Consider the following 14,860-nt stretch of genomic DNA (forward strand, 5'->3'; position numbering starts at 1 on the left):
AGGGAAAGAAACAACAGGGCAGTACTAGAGAAGTAGCCACTAGCACCGTACATTAAGATATTTTATTTAGGGACCCTAGCATGTGTTTCAACCCACACCATGAACCCTTTGAGTGCAAATAAGAAACCTGGGAAAAGTCACTGCTCTGTGTATTGAAAGATGTATTTCTGCCAGGGATGGGCTTAACATATTTTTGAACTTCTTTATTATTTTTTTTAATCTCTAATTTCCTCAAGAGAACCATCCCGAGTGAGTCTTCAATCATAGAAGGCATTTAGGGATTATTTTTTTGGAAGTGATCTGTGCACAGCTGGGAATTTTGTTGGTATTGTTGGTATTTGATTTAAAAATTGGACCAAAATATACATTCCAAACAATTAAAAAGGAATCCTGCCTCCCAGCCTTGGCACATGGCCTAAGGTGTTCTCAGTACAATGTGACCCTATTGCTACCATCCTATGCTGGCCCACTTGTCTTCTGCTACCCGTATAGCAACATGGTGCATGGTCTCCATTGCTCTTGCCACTAACTTTGACACCCAAGGTGCAAGCTCCTGTCCTCCTGCTTTTCCTCCTTCCACCACCCCACCCCCACTGCCAAACTCTTAGCTGCTTCCTATGTCCATAGTGCCATTTGGGATCCAGATACCAGATGCTGATTGTTGCTGTTTTGATTTTGCATAGAGCAGGGGTGTCAAAAGTACAGCCCATGGGCCAAATCTGACCTGCAGAGCTACTCTACCTGGCCCAATGGGCCACCAGAAAGTTGAGGACATGGCCAGGGGAGTGGCTTTCCAAAGAATCCAGGGGCCTTGGGCCCCAATGGACATAGAGATCAGCAGCAACAAGGCGAGTTAGGGCTGATATAGCCCCAGTCACCATCCAGCTGTTTTGCCTTTTGCTGCTGTCATGACCTTACCTCTTCTGCTGGTTCTGCAACCACCCCGTTCTGGAGCTGCTGTCACTATGCCTCATGCCAGACCTAGAGCTGGACATAAGGCAGTGGCAGCAGCTCCAGCTTTGGCACAGGGCATGCAGTTGCAAATGGATTTTCTATATGCCGTGTGCCAGGGCCAGACTTGCTGCCACTGCTGCATGGCACAGATTGGAGCAGCCACCACCACTGTCACCTTATGCCCCAGGCTAGAACCACCCTGTGTCCTGGGTTGGATCCAGCCCAGAAGGAGCCCTGTGGTCTGGATCTGTCACGGGGCACAAAGTGAGTTTGACACCCCTGGCATAGAGGGTGTCAAACAGAGCTGTCTCAGAGGTCTGCTGAATCACCATAGAACAAGCACACAGGGAGCAGACATAAGTGACAATTTTTGCACAATCTGGCCACAGAAAGAAAGTCTATAGCCATGACCAAACACAGATGCACAGCTGTAGACCACTTCAGAAATGTTCGAACAGGTAAAAATCTAAAACAGCAAAACAGTACGTCTTCTGTAACTTGGTCTGTGCTGCCTCCCAGCCTGTCGCCGTTTTCAAAATAGGAGCAGGAAAAGGAAAGGAGTTCAGTTTGGGGGTTTTTCAGCTCCTGCTGGAGGGTGGGCCAGGTGTATTGGAGCTTCCCTGCGGTGGGAGAGGGGGGCCTCCAATACACCCACCCCATCCTCCAGCAATGACTGGGGAACCCCTAGGATGAGTGCCCTCTGCTCCCTTTCCCCACCTCCCATTCTGAAAACAGTGCCGGCTGGGAAGGAGCAGGGGCCATTAGTAGGGGAAATTGGCTGCAGGCTCGCAGCTAGATTCCCCTCCCCCTGGAACCAACAGTGAACTTCAGTTTGGTCCAGGGAATTGTTGTAACTCAGGACACCTCCTGAAAAGTGATCTCAGTTACAGCAGCGAGTTGCACTTCTGTCTGCATGCAGAGGCTCTTGTATAAGTATCTTCTGATCATTTAGTAGGGACTAATGATTATTTTCCTTGCATTAAATTTCAAGCAAAAGCCAAATGAAATATTCCTTTACCTTGTGAATCTCTGTCTTCAGACTCCTTGGATGAACGTTCAGCCTTTCTTTTTTGTTGTGAAAGCATGAAACTCTTTTCCAGTCTCTGAAGTAGTTTCAGCTTTTCATCTATTCAAATAGAGAAAATGAGATTTGAGACTGAATCTGGGGTTTCCTTAACCTTACACCTTTATGTTATTGACAGTGGGGTTCCTACAGTGAAATTAAACTTTAGCCTTCCTGCTGTTTGGTTTTCTAGTGCACGCTCAACAGTGCAAGTAACACAAGCAAAAAGGTGATGAACAACTTAAGTATTCAGAAACTTATAGCCCCAGTTTCAAGAAAATTGTCCAAAGTCCTTTTGGTGAGGAAGCTCAAGGCATCTAAGCATGGCTGCTCCTCACCACACTTCCTACGCCCATGAGAATTTAAATCACCCTGAGGCAATGTCAGACCATATCAGAGAGGTTTTTGCTGGAGAGCACAGCTGCTCTCCAACCTCTGGATTAATTTTTTTTCTCTTCTAACTTCGACCTCTCCTTGCTTCTCTCTAACTATGTTAGAGAAGCATCCTCTTGTGGCTGTGAGAATTCTGAAAGCTACGTGAGCCGAATTATCTGCCACTAAGAAATGGTGCACTAAGAATTGGCTGCAAACCTTTGAAAAAATGTTTCCAGAGACAATTTATCTGAGAAGCTTATACATTGATTCTTCATAGGCCCCCAGCAATGGGGAGGTTGTATGTAGGCACTAGTGGATTTACAGGCAATTCTGTATGGGTTTAAAACTAGTTTTACATAGAAAGCCTGAGCAAGGCCTATGCAGCCAATTATTACCAATAATTTGTGCTATTTTATTTAATTATGAATGTGATTTATATGCTGCCCCTCCAGCAAAGGTTCTGGGTGGCCTACAGAACAGAACAAAATAACTTGTTAAACAGGAGAATGAGCAAGAGGGCAAAATGACTTAAAAAGCAAATGAAGTATTAAAGTAAAACAGGAAATCCCTAAACAATTTCCCAGCCTAACCCTGCTTGCTAAATGTCTACCTTCACCTTACAGCACTTCTGGAAGATGTCCAGGCTAAGGCTCTAGCAGGCCTCAAGTGGGAGGAAGTTCCACGGCTGAGGAGTGACAGCTGACAACCATTCTCCATGCATTTTTGCCAACCAAAGCTTGGTGCATTGATGGTTCATGGAAAAGCGTTGCTCTCAGCTGACCTTGGGGATTATGATGGGGCATAAGGGAGACAGCAGTCATGTAAGCAGGTAGAGCCCAGACTGTTTATGTCTTTGTAGGTTAACACCAGCACCTTGCCTTTTTCCCAGAAAGCTATTGGAAGATGGTGCAGACTTTGGAGGACTGGTGTTATGTGCCCATGGTAACCCAAACCATCAGTAGGAGGGCCGTCACGTTCTACACCAGCTGCCACTTCTGGGTGGTCATCAGGGCAGCCCCTTCAAGCCCAGTCATAGACTACAACCCCTCTGTGCCAAGGTCAAACACAGAATAAAGAAGCAGTCCTTCCAAAGCACGAATGACTGGTGCCTTCCGAGACTGGGGGGGCACCATGGCGGTGAGCAGGGACTGCCCATAGCCACCAGCTTCAGTGCGAGCGAAGCATGGACTGCCTGCAGCTGCTGGTGTCAGCAGTGGGGGAGGAGGGGTGGTGGGTGGGGACCACCTGCAGCCACTGGCAGCAGTGTTGGTGGCAGGGGAGCGGGGGTGGCAAGTGGGGACTGCTTGCAGATGCCACTGGCTGCATCAGCAGCAACAGCAAGGTGGGTGGCAAGTGGTAACTGCCTGCAGAAGCTGGTGGCAGCTTTGGAGGTGGCCAACCTCAGGGGGGGCACATGCCTTGCCGTGCCTCCCCAACGCATTGCCTATCTTCCAAAGAAAACCCATCCTGCCGTGGAGTGGGATGTAGGTCGACATAGGCCCTTTGCATAAGGGTGGACTTCCAGTAACATGTCTTAATAATCAGGACATCATAAAACCTGAAGCAGCTCAGACAGATCTTTGACTAAGTTCAGACTCCCATGATGGCATTAATTTTAACAGAGCTGCACTCACCCCAGCTCAGAACCTGTCCCTCATTTCCTGCTAAACCAAAAGGGCAAACAATACTAGTTCTCTGCCTAGAAATGATGTAATACTTCAACAATGTAAGAGCCAATATCAACATAAAGCAAGTATATACATACTAGCCGTTGAACATGTGGATAAGCCTACCAAAAATGCAGCCCTTATGTACAAAACCACAATGACTTGCTCTTGTAGATGCTTTTAAGCAGAGGAAGCCTAGTGCCTGCTGCCCTCACCCGAGGTATTTGGGGAGGGAAGGGAGGTGGGCAGGGGCTGGGACTCAGACATGAAGTTCAGTGTCTTCCAGGGTGTCTTTTCCTTGTTAAATTCCCCTTGCTTCGCAAGAGTTGGGGTGAACCAGCCTCCACAGCTTAGACAAGAGAAGGACATCCTATTGTTAAAGGAACTCAAGTCAAAATGCTGGTATGAGGAAGGTTGTTTTCAGCCTAATCAGACAGACAGTAGGGCCTGAGAGTGATGATTTGTATTATCATAGCACTTGGGAGTGAGCCTCAGTCATGGACCAAGACTCCATTGTGCTTTGAACTGGACAAACAACAAGCACAAGATGGCCCCCGCATCCAACAGGATACAATTTAAGTAGCAGGCTCATCACAGGAGTCTTCATCTAGAAACAGCAAGGAAAGGCTAAAGCTGTACAAGATGAACCACTTCTCTTAGCACAGGGGATGGAGCAGTCCCACCCAAAGGTGAAACTTTTTGCTATCTGAGTTCTTCCACATCTCATTACAGACCAGATGAGCTCACATCTCTCCTAAACTTGCCACATTTTGTGGAAACTGCCCGTCTTCCAAGGCAAATGAGTGCAATCAAATAAGATGTTCAGATATAAAGATCAGAATTACAAAACTCAAAATTAACTGGTTCATTGTTAAATGAAATGAAAGGGGCACAGTGTCACCTAACAGAACATAGCCAACACCTGAGTGTGAAAGCTTGCTAAAATGTTTCTAGTAGTTCAGTATGTATCTCTACCCACCACAGGAATTCAGTTTACCATACACTAGATTAAACACAATCTAAATTAAACACGTTCTTTCTGCTACAATTAATCCAATTAGAAGGGAGAAAATTGAGCAGCTGGTGTAAACTGGCGCAGCTCTACTGGCATCACCACCAAGTGAGAAGTGTTCCCTAAAAATTGATGCCTTTTTCCCAAAGAAACCCTAAAACAATACAGTCTATATCTGTCTAAAGAGTAGTTATTTAAAAGGCTCCCATCATCATAGTATCTAAGCAACGCGTCTTTATAAGGAATAGCTCTCCTCACCTTAAAGTCACTCACTTCTATTCACTTCCCAGCATATTTCTGGGTTTTGAAATAGACCTCAAGACCTATTGTATCTATAATCATTTTTAACAAAGCCGATCAGTTAATCCATTGTCTACCTGCTATATTTGGTCTTGAAAGAAGGCAGCCAATTAATGCTCACCATTTCCCTTGGAGCTAGGCAACTGTTTGTAGCAAGAGGGATCGTTCACTTTCAGCAGCAGGTAAAGCACGACCATTGCATTAGCTCCTTTTTTTTCTATGGCCTGTAAGGCAGCTGCACGCTGATCAGAGTCTTTGCTTCTGTTAAGAACCTGAAAGAAAGAAAAGTAAAAATCAAATGGACTGTGTAAAAAAGCCAAGCACTAAGCACCCCACAATGTCTCTGAGAGAGATATAGAGACACTTTGTTTTAAAGAAGGGGAAACTGAGGCCAAGTGTCCTGTCCAAGATCAAGGTTGGGATTGGAAATCTGAAGGTGCTGGCTTCCATTTTTAATCTATGCTTCTATCACTGAATAATCAAAGGAGCAACTACTATAGCTTACTTCACTAGTATCTAACTTTTATTCGCTTTATGGTAAATTCCTGGACTGGAGAAATAAAATACAAAGTTCTTAAATTAACCTATGATCACTTTGGTAGCTTACAAGACTACCTTCACCACTCTATTCTAATGGCACCATTAGTGCTTCTTACTAGAGAGAACGCAGTTGAACAGATATGAAAGAGTACAATGGAAGCCGACTTTTTTAAACAGTTAATTTCTTCACACTGTCAACAGTAAACAGAAGAGGCTATGTGTTAAGATGTGTTAATTTCTGTTTAGTACACCCATGGGTGGACCCTCAGGAACTGGAGTGGACAGGTGACTAACTTCCAGAAGAGTTGCTAAGAAAAAATATCATTACAGTACCTCATCAACAGGTGGCAGGAACTATATAATGGCCTGTTTGCAAATGGCTACCCTGATATATTTCTGGACACATGACGTTAATACTAGTGTAGGTTTTCCTGTTTTTTTCCCAGACTGAAGCAAGCTAGAGCAATGTAGACCTGCAAGTCATAGGTCTTTTCCTTGTTTACTCTGGTGGAAAACACACATCAAGCTGGTGTAATGTGTCAGAGCCCTAACTTAAAAATACAGGCTTGATTATCATTTATCTGAAGGCCCCTTGTATCACTCTGGCAGTGTAGAGTGAGTGACCTCAGCATAAATAAGAATTTGCCCCCCTTGTTTTATATTTTCAAAATAGAGTGGGCAAGCATATAGAAAGACATAGTAAGTCATAAAAAAATTAAACAAAACAAACTTTTCTTAGCAATTTACATTGTTTGTTTCTTCAGTGCTCAGGATGGCTGGTATAATTGTTCCTAAACATTTTATTAATGATTTCCAGAAAGGCTGGTTTATTTTCTCACATGTTTCAAAGTAATCAGCATCACAAGTAAAAGCTTTCTGAAAAATGCCTGGAAGAAAAACCAAACATATAATTAATGACGGCACATACAAGATGATCTTTTAATGAGGAGTTACTGGGTACATCTACATGAGATGCTTTACTGCAGAGTTGACTAATTATAGATTTCATAGACATTAGGGATGGAAGGGGCCTCAGAAGATCATCGAGTCAGCCCCCTGCCCCAGGGGCAGGAAGTCAACTAGGGTCAAAGGATCCCAGCAAAATAAGAGTCCAAACGTTCTTAAAAGTATCCAGAGTAGGTGCTTGTACGACCTCTGGAGGGAGTCTATTCCAGGCCTTGGAGGCTCAGACAGCCTCACAGTAAAGCATCACTGTCTATGCATGCGCCCCTATTAGGCCAGAGTAAACTAATTAACTCTACTGTAGGATACAGCATTGCCTGGCACAAGTACTATCCTACGGCGGAGGCCAGGGACACATGTAGACAGTGACCAGGGCTGGGGACATGAGAGTGCTGTAGTGCTGGGGCTGCCTGCCAGCTAGCCCTGTACTGTACCACCCTCGTGCCCCAGCCTGCCACTCCACAGTGTGTTGAGCTGTGGGGAGCAGCTCTGGGCTGGCAGCCTAACCCCCGGGGGAGTTTGTTGCACATGTAGATGCACCCACTGTCATGTTGTTCTGTAGATCTGATTATAGACATGGGTCTCTGCCTCACATGCTCCTTTTAATAAAGGAAGAAGCATATTATCAACTGGTATGAAAGCAGCCATGCCTGCCATAACCTAATGAGAGAGTTTTGTTAGTTCATGACAGAGTGCTAATCCTATGGCAATGCTATTGTTTTATGGGAGGAAGCTGGGGGACAGCATCTTCCTATCTTATCTGCTTAGATAGGCTCTACCAAGAATGTCTAAGTTCTTCACAATCTTTAATGTATTCACTCTGATTACACCATTTGACAGATCAGCAACTGAGATGTGGAGAGCCTAATGGTTTTTAAAGCTATTTAGGTATAAATAGGCTCTTTAGTGAATGACCAAAAGCACATTAACAGATGGTGTATCCAACTCAAGAGGCAAATCCCAGCCAATGCCTACCTGCATCTTCAGGCACATAAAAATACTTTTTTTTGTAAGTGGCTAGATGGAAGGCCTACAGGTTGGGGAACTGAACACTAGTCTGTAAAGGCCCAGGTTAGTGACCTAACCATGCCATCCTTTCTCTCTCTTAAACTAGAGGCTGTAGCAGAGGTGGGGCAGGGAGCAGGAAGATCATGAATTTGCCAGTTAGGGTGTACTAGGTGACTGCATCAGCCCGCCTAAAGCCTGGAAGGCCCTGAGGTTGGAGTGCTGAAAAAGCAGAGTTTCACAGAGCATGAGCAGTAGGTGTGATTCTGATTTCTAGTTACTGAATGTTTAAATGCTGGGAGGCTCCCTGCTTGTTTACAAGGAGCTGTGGCTGACGGATGATCCCAGATGGAGATCTCTACAGAAAGAGGGACAATATATTCTTCATGTTGCTCACACAGAACTGGTATCTGAATCTCTTTGTGAATGGAGAGAACAAAGGGGCAGTTCACATGCTGGGCCTCATGTGGTCTGTCTGCACTGCATAGGTAGCCTGGGTGACTACTTGTGTAGGCCTCCTGAGTGATTGAGTTGTGCTTTATGTAAAAAAGTTGAATGATTGCTCAGAACTCCATATGAAACTAGAGATATGCCTGTTGAAAGTCTCTGGGTTAGGGTCAGAGGGGAGAACAATAAGGGTGACATTGTGGTGGGTGTCTGCTATAGACCACCAGACCAGAAGGATGTGGTGGGTGAAGCTTCTTTTAACAGCTAGCAGAAGTTTTCTGATCACAGGCCCTGGTTCTCATGGGGAACTTCAATCGCACAGACATCTGCTGGGAGGGCAATACAGCAGTACACAGGCAATTCAGGAAGTTTTTGTAGAGTACTGGGGACAACTTCCAGGTGCAAGCGTTAGAGTGGCCAACTAGGAGCTGTGCTCTTGACCTGCTGCTCACAAACAGGGAAGAATTGGCAGGGAATGTAGTAGTGGATGGCAACTTGGGCAGCAGTGACCATGAGAGACTGCGTTCAAGATCCTTAGGAAATGAAGGAAGAAGAGCAGCAAAGAGCACCTTGGACTTCAGAAAAGCACATTTTGACTCACTCAGGGAACTGATAGACAGGATCCCATAAAAAGACAGTCTGAGGGGAAAAGGAGTCTAGGAAAACTGGTTGTATTTTAAAGAAACCTTGCGAGGGCACAGGAACAAACCATCCACATGTGCAGGTAGACTATCAAGTATGGCAGAAGACCAGCTTAGTTTAGCAGGAAACTCTTCAGTGAGCTAAAACACAACAGGGAAGCTTACAAGAAGTAGAACCTGGACAAACAGTTAGGGAGAAGTGTAAGAGTATTGCTTGGGCATGAAATGGGAAAGGTCAAAGCAAAATTGGAGTTGCAGCCAGCAAGAGACATGAAGGGTAACAAGAAGGGTTTCTACAAGTATGTCAGCAACAAAAGGAAGATCAGGAAAAGTGTGGGTCCCTTACTGAATAGGGGAGACAACCTAGTGACAGATAATATGGAAAAGACTGAAGTACTCAATGCCTTTTTCACCTCAGTCATCACAAGCAAGGTTAGCTCCCAGGCTACTACTCCTGGCACCCCAGTTTGGAGAGGAGGTGAGCAGCCAACAGAGGCAAAAGAAGAGGTTAGGGACTATTTAGGAAAGCTGGATGTGTATAAGTCCATGGGGACGGATGTTATGCACCCAAGGGTGCTGGCCGATGTGATTGTAGAGCTGCTGGCCATTGTCTTGAAAACTTGTGAGAATTAGGAGAGGTCTTGGATGATTGGAAAAGGGCAAATATAGGGTTCATCTTTAAGAAAGGGAAGAAGGAGCATCCGGGGAACTACAGACCAGTCAGCCTCATCCACATCACTGAAAAAATCATGGAGCAGGTCCTCAAGGAATCTATTTCTACGCACTTGGAGGAGAAGAAGATGATTAGGAACAGTCAGCATGGATTCACCAAGGGCAAGTCATGCCTGACCAACCTGATTGCCTTCTATGATGAGATGACTGGCTTTGTGGGTGCAGGAAGAGCAGTGGACATGATATGCCTTGACTTTAGCAAAGGTTTTGATACAGCCTCCCACAAGCAAGCTAAGAAAGTACGGGTTGGATGAGTAGACTGTAAGAAGGATTGAAAACTGTCTGGATCATCAGGCTCAGTGGGTAGTAATCATTGACTCAGTGTCTAGTGGGCAGCCAGTATCAAGTGGAGTGCATAAGGGATCAGTCTTGGGACTGGTTTTGTTCAATACCTTCATCAACAACCTGGAAGATGAGATGGAGTGCACCCTCAGCAAGTTTGCAGATGACAGTGAGCTGGGGGGAGTAGTAGATACATTGGAGGGTAGGGCACTAGAATTCAGAGACCTCAACAAATTGCAGGAACTGACTAAAAAAAAATCTCATGAGGCTCAATAAGGAGAAATGCAAAGTCCTGCACTTAAAATGGAACAATCCCATACACTGGTACAAGCTGGGGACTGACTGGCTAAGCAGCAGCTCTGCAGAAAAAGACTTAGGGGTTGTAGTGGACAGTAAGCTGAATGTGAGCCAACATTGTGTCCTTGTTGCGAAGAAAGCTAATGGTATGCTGGGCTGCATTAGTAGAAGCATTGCCAGCAGACTGAGGGAAGTGATAATTCCCCTCTATTCAGCACTGGTGAAGCTACATCTGGAGTACTATGTCCAGTTTTGGGTTCCCCACTACAAACAGGATGTAAACAAATTGGAGAGAGTCCAGCAGAGGGCAACAAAAATTATTAGGGGGCTGGGGCACATGACTTCTGAGCAGTGGCTGAGGGAACCGGGCTTATTTAGTGTAGAGAAGGGAAGACTGAGAGGGGATTTAATAACAGCCTTCAGCTACCTGCAGGGTGGTTCCAAAGTAGATGGAACTGGACTGTTCTCAGTGGCGGCAGATAAGAGAACAAGGAGCAATGGTTTCAAGTTGCAGCAAGGGAAATTTAGGTTAGATATCAGGGAAAACTTTCTGATGAGAAGGGTAATAAAGCACAGGAACAGGTTACCCAGAGAAGTTGTAGAATCTCCACCCTTGTATGTTTTTAAGACCTGGCTAGACAAAGCATTGGCTGGGATGACCTATTTGGAGATGGTCCTGCTTGAGCAGGGGGTTGGACTATGGCCTCCTGAGATCCCTTCCAACCCTAATTTTCTATTATTCTATGGTAAATCACAGCTTGGCTTTAACCTGCTACCTCAGCTGTGTTCAAAATACAATGAAACATGTGCCTTAAGGCTAGGTATGTGGTTGCTGATTTCTGTGGCCAAAAACATGTAAGAGCATGTTGTGTAGACTTCCTCTTGATGTGACAGCACACACACACACAGGCATAATCCAATGGGTGGGAAGAGGGCAAAGATGATTTTAAGTCACCTTTGGGGTCCTGAGATTCTGTGTTGAAACAAACCCCAGAATAATGTAGGCAGTTCAGTGAGGATCACAGCAACCCAGAGACAGACAATATAGCTCAAGCTTCATCATAGCATTACCCTCTACTTAGGGCTTGATAGTAGCTCTGTGGCATCCCCTGTGAGAAGGGAATGCTCCTTCAGACAACTCAGGGAGACTGTTTACACCAGGGGTAGGCAACCCAAGCACAGGTGCCAGAGCGTGACACATGAAAGCATTTTGCTTGGCACACATGCTTGCGGGCAGACAACAGGGAAGGGTCCAGGGCTGTACTGAATCGGGTCCCTCATGGCTCCCCAGTCATCTGCCTGGGGCACACCAACATCTTACAAATTGAGGTTTGGGGTGTTTTTGGCACTGCCCAAAAATGTTGCCGACCCCTGGCTTATACTGTTGCAGTGCAGAGGCTAAGACAGATCCCTCCCAACTGTTTTAGTGCTAACCTGAAGAGCTCAACAATCACAAGATAAACCAAAATAAATACAGAAGACAGCCTCACTTGCTCATGTGCCTGCTGCCTGAACCTTATACATTTTACAGATGGGAATTAAGCACATTTTCAGAGGAAATTAGTTCCAGACTAGCAGGGACCAACACAGCAAAAGGTGTCATATGGATGGGATTTTCCCCATGTTTCTGGTTACATTACCCTGTTGCTCACTGGTGAGAACTGGCAGTGCAAAGTCAGAGCTGTCCATTACTGGGTCTGTAAACATAGAAACAGAAGGTCTAAATCAGTTTGAGTTCTTTAGACTTCCACAATGTACCTAGCTTTCCACTAGGGAGGCTACATATCTTTACAGTACTTAACCTTTTGAGGACACTCGGGTACAGCAATAGAAGTTTCACAGCACAATTAATTTAATTTCCTAGAACCAATGTGTGGAGTCATTGAGGGAAACCCTCCTGGAAGTTTAACCTGAAGGGTGCCTGCAGGATTGACCAATGGTTACGAAAGATCAAGGGTCTGTTCATTATGAGTAAAACAATAGGAAGTTTCACTCCATCACATACGTATTTTTTGCAGTTGTAATAGTACCTAATTACCTAGTTGTTGCAGAGTAATTTAACATGTAATTCCTCATTCAGGAAATAGCATGATCATCCTTTATTTGTAACATTCATTGTTCCTTGAAATATTCAGATCAAAGAGAATAATGAAAATGATATGAATATTAGATGAGGAAAGTTAAGAATATCTATTGCACAGGAGATCCTGACATTTCCACATTTGTCTTATCACCAGTTGGAATAAAAAGTTGCATTTTCAACAGTCCTTTCCAGGGTGAAAATGCTGAAATTTTGACACTAAAATGCCAAAGTATTTCATTTTGACCTTCTCAAAAAGTAAAATCTTTTTGGTTTCTTACTAAAATTTACTTTTGAGTAAATTTCATTTAAACATACTAAACTCCAGTTTATTATTGTAGCACATTGCCTATGGGATCTGTAGTTCAGGAATCTGATGCCTACATTATTCCATGTGAACTAGGCTTTCTGGCTGAACTACATGTCCGATGAGATAGGTTAGTCTGAGGCAAATCCATATTACCTTGGGAGATGTAATCTTCTCAAGAGCCCAAACTATGCAAGAGAAAATGGGGCCTGAACTACAACCCTTATAAAGAAGGCAGGTTGGGTGGGGTGGTCCTTAGAAACTAACTGATTCAGAGGCATAAGTTTTCACAGGCAACAGCCTTAGGTGTCATCTTGTCCTAGCATCTTCAGACTAACACAGCTAATCACCTCTCGATCTCATAAAGTAATACAATGATAGAAATAAGCTGTGGAAAGCTTTGTTAAACTCATTTGAAACATTTAATTCAGTCTAAGAAAGCAAAATATTCTCATCTGATTTAAATATCTGAAGAAAATATTTAATTTTTATTTTCCTGGTGGAAAATTGATATTCTTTGGCAAAATCAACCCAATGAAGAATTCCCAGCTAGCTCTGGTTAATGTGCTGAGAATGCTAATGAAAAAGATAAGAGATTAAATTTTATAGATATTGAAATAAACCAGCATTTTAACTGTCCAGTTCCTTAAAAAAAGAATTTATTAACAATCATAGGATCATAGGGACCTTACAAGGTCATCTAGTTCAGCCTCCTGCTTAAGGCAGGATCATCCCTGACTAACTATCCCAGCCAAGTATCTGTCCAACCTGCTCTTGAAAATTTCCAGGCATGGAAATTTCACAACTTCTCTAGGTAGTTTGTTCCAATGCTTGTCTACACTCATAGTCAGGAAGTTCCTCCTCATCTCCAACTTAAATTTCCTTTGCTGCAGCTTGAGTCTATTGCTTCTAGTCCTGTTCCCTACAGCCACAGAAAAAGCCCATCTCCATCCTCCCTTTAATAGCCCTCGGGTATTTGAAGACTGTTATGACATGTCCACTGTTTTCTCTTCTCCAGATTAAGTATCCCTAGCACTTTCAGCCTTTCCTTGTAAATCATGCTTTCCAGGCCTCTAATAATTTTTGTTGCTCTCTGCTGGACTCTTTCCAATCTGTCTGAATCCTTCTTGAAGTCTGGGGCCCAACACTGGACACAGTCGTCCAGGTGAGGCTCACCTATGCTGAACCCAGTGGAAGAATCACTTTCCTTGATTCGCAAGTGACACTCCTGTTAATAGAGCCAAGTATACTGTTGTTCTTTTTGGCTAGAGACATACATTACACATAAACCAGTTTAAGTGATCAGAAACTGGTTTAAACCTGTAACAGAACAGATGTTCAACACATATAAACCAGTTTCAAAATGGCCAAAACTGGTTTGAGATAAACCTGGTTGAATGTAGTATCAGACTTAACTGATTTGGCTCAAACTGGTTTATGCAATGTCTGTCCCAGATCCCCTGCTGGTTTAAGATAAACCAGACTCCCCCAGCATCCCAGCATGCTCTCTGGGCTGGGTGGGGCTCTCTGCTCCGCAGCAGAGCTGACCCCTTCCCTTCTGCTCTCTAGGCAGAGCAGGGACCTGCCCCAGCAAAGACAGCGGCTGGCACCGTGGGTTAAGGCAAAGTGGGCAGGGAGGGGGTTACTTCTTCCCTCCTTTCCCCACTGGGTCAGCCTGTCTGCTGAGGAGCAGAGGGGAGGGGGCTGCAGCAGTGGCCCCTGGAGCTGGCAGAGCCCAGCTGTAGGGAAGAGACAGAGGCAGGAATTAACCCATCTCCCTGCCCTGTTCACCTTAACGGGGCCGTGCTGGGTTGGCTGTCCCGCGGGGGGGGCTCTTCCCTCTCCTCCTCCTCCCACTGGGGCGGGGGACTCTGTGAGGTGCTGGATGAGGACTCTTCCTCCTCTTCCCTTTCCCCCCGGCCGCTGCAGGGCTGGGAGGGGGGTCTCCATGCGATGCTGCCCGGCCCCGGAGGGGTGGAGGGAGCAGGGGGAGGCTCTGTGCCATGCTGGGGGGAACTCTTCCCCTTCTCCTTCCCCCAGAGGGGCAGCGGGAGCGCGGAGCTCAGCTGGGCGGGGTGTGGGTGTGAGAGAGCGGGGGGAGTGTAGTGCAGGGCTTCCCCGCCGCGGGTGCGGAGCTGAAGGCATGGCACAGAGCCGCGATAAAGGCAGCCAGCCCAGCGCTGGGGGTGAGGGGC

At 45.3% G+C, this 14,860-nt stretch overlaps 1 protein-coding gene across 3 annotated transcripts in view; it reads right to left on the reverse strand.

Moving 5' to 3' along the window:
- TMEM40 (transmembrane protein 40) overlaps positions 1-14,860 on the reverse strand; it is a 36,033-nt gene that overhangs the window by 13,312 nt on the left and 7,861 nt on the right. For all 3 annotated transcript variants that reach the window (XM_014517067.2, XM_025197095.1, XM_006017993.2), the window contains 4 exons: positions 11,919-11,975; positions 6,659-6,798; positions 5,493-5,643; positions 1,973-2,080 (listed from right to left, as the gene is read on the reverse strand). In XM_014517067.2, the coding sequence (XP_014372553.1) occupies positions 1,973-2,080; positions 5,493-5,643; positions 6,659-6,798; positions 11,919-11,967 (448 nt within the window). In that variant the 5' untranslated portion in view covers positions 11,968-11,975. The remainder of the gene's footprint in view (positions 1-1,972; positions 2,081-5,492; positions 5,644-6,658; positions 6,799-11,918; positions 11,976-14,860) is intronic.

The sequence above is a fragment of the Alligator sinensis genome, unplaced genomic scaffold (assembly GCF_000455745.1).
Source record: "Alligator sinensis unplaced genomic scaffold, ASM45574v1 scaffold391_1, whole genome shotgun sequence".
Taxonomy (NCBI): Eukaryota; Metazoa; Chordata; order Crocodylia; family Alligatoridae; genus Alligator; species Alligator sinensis.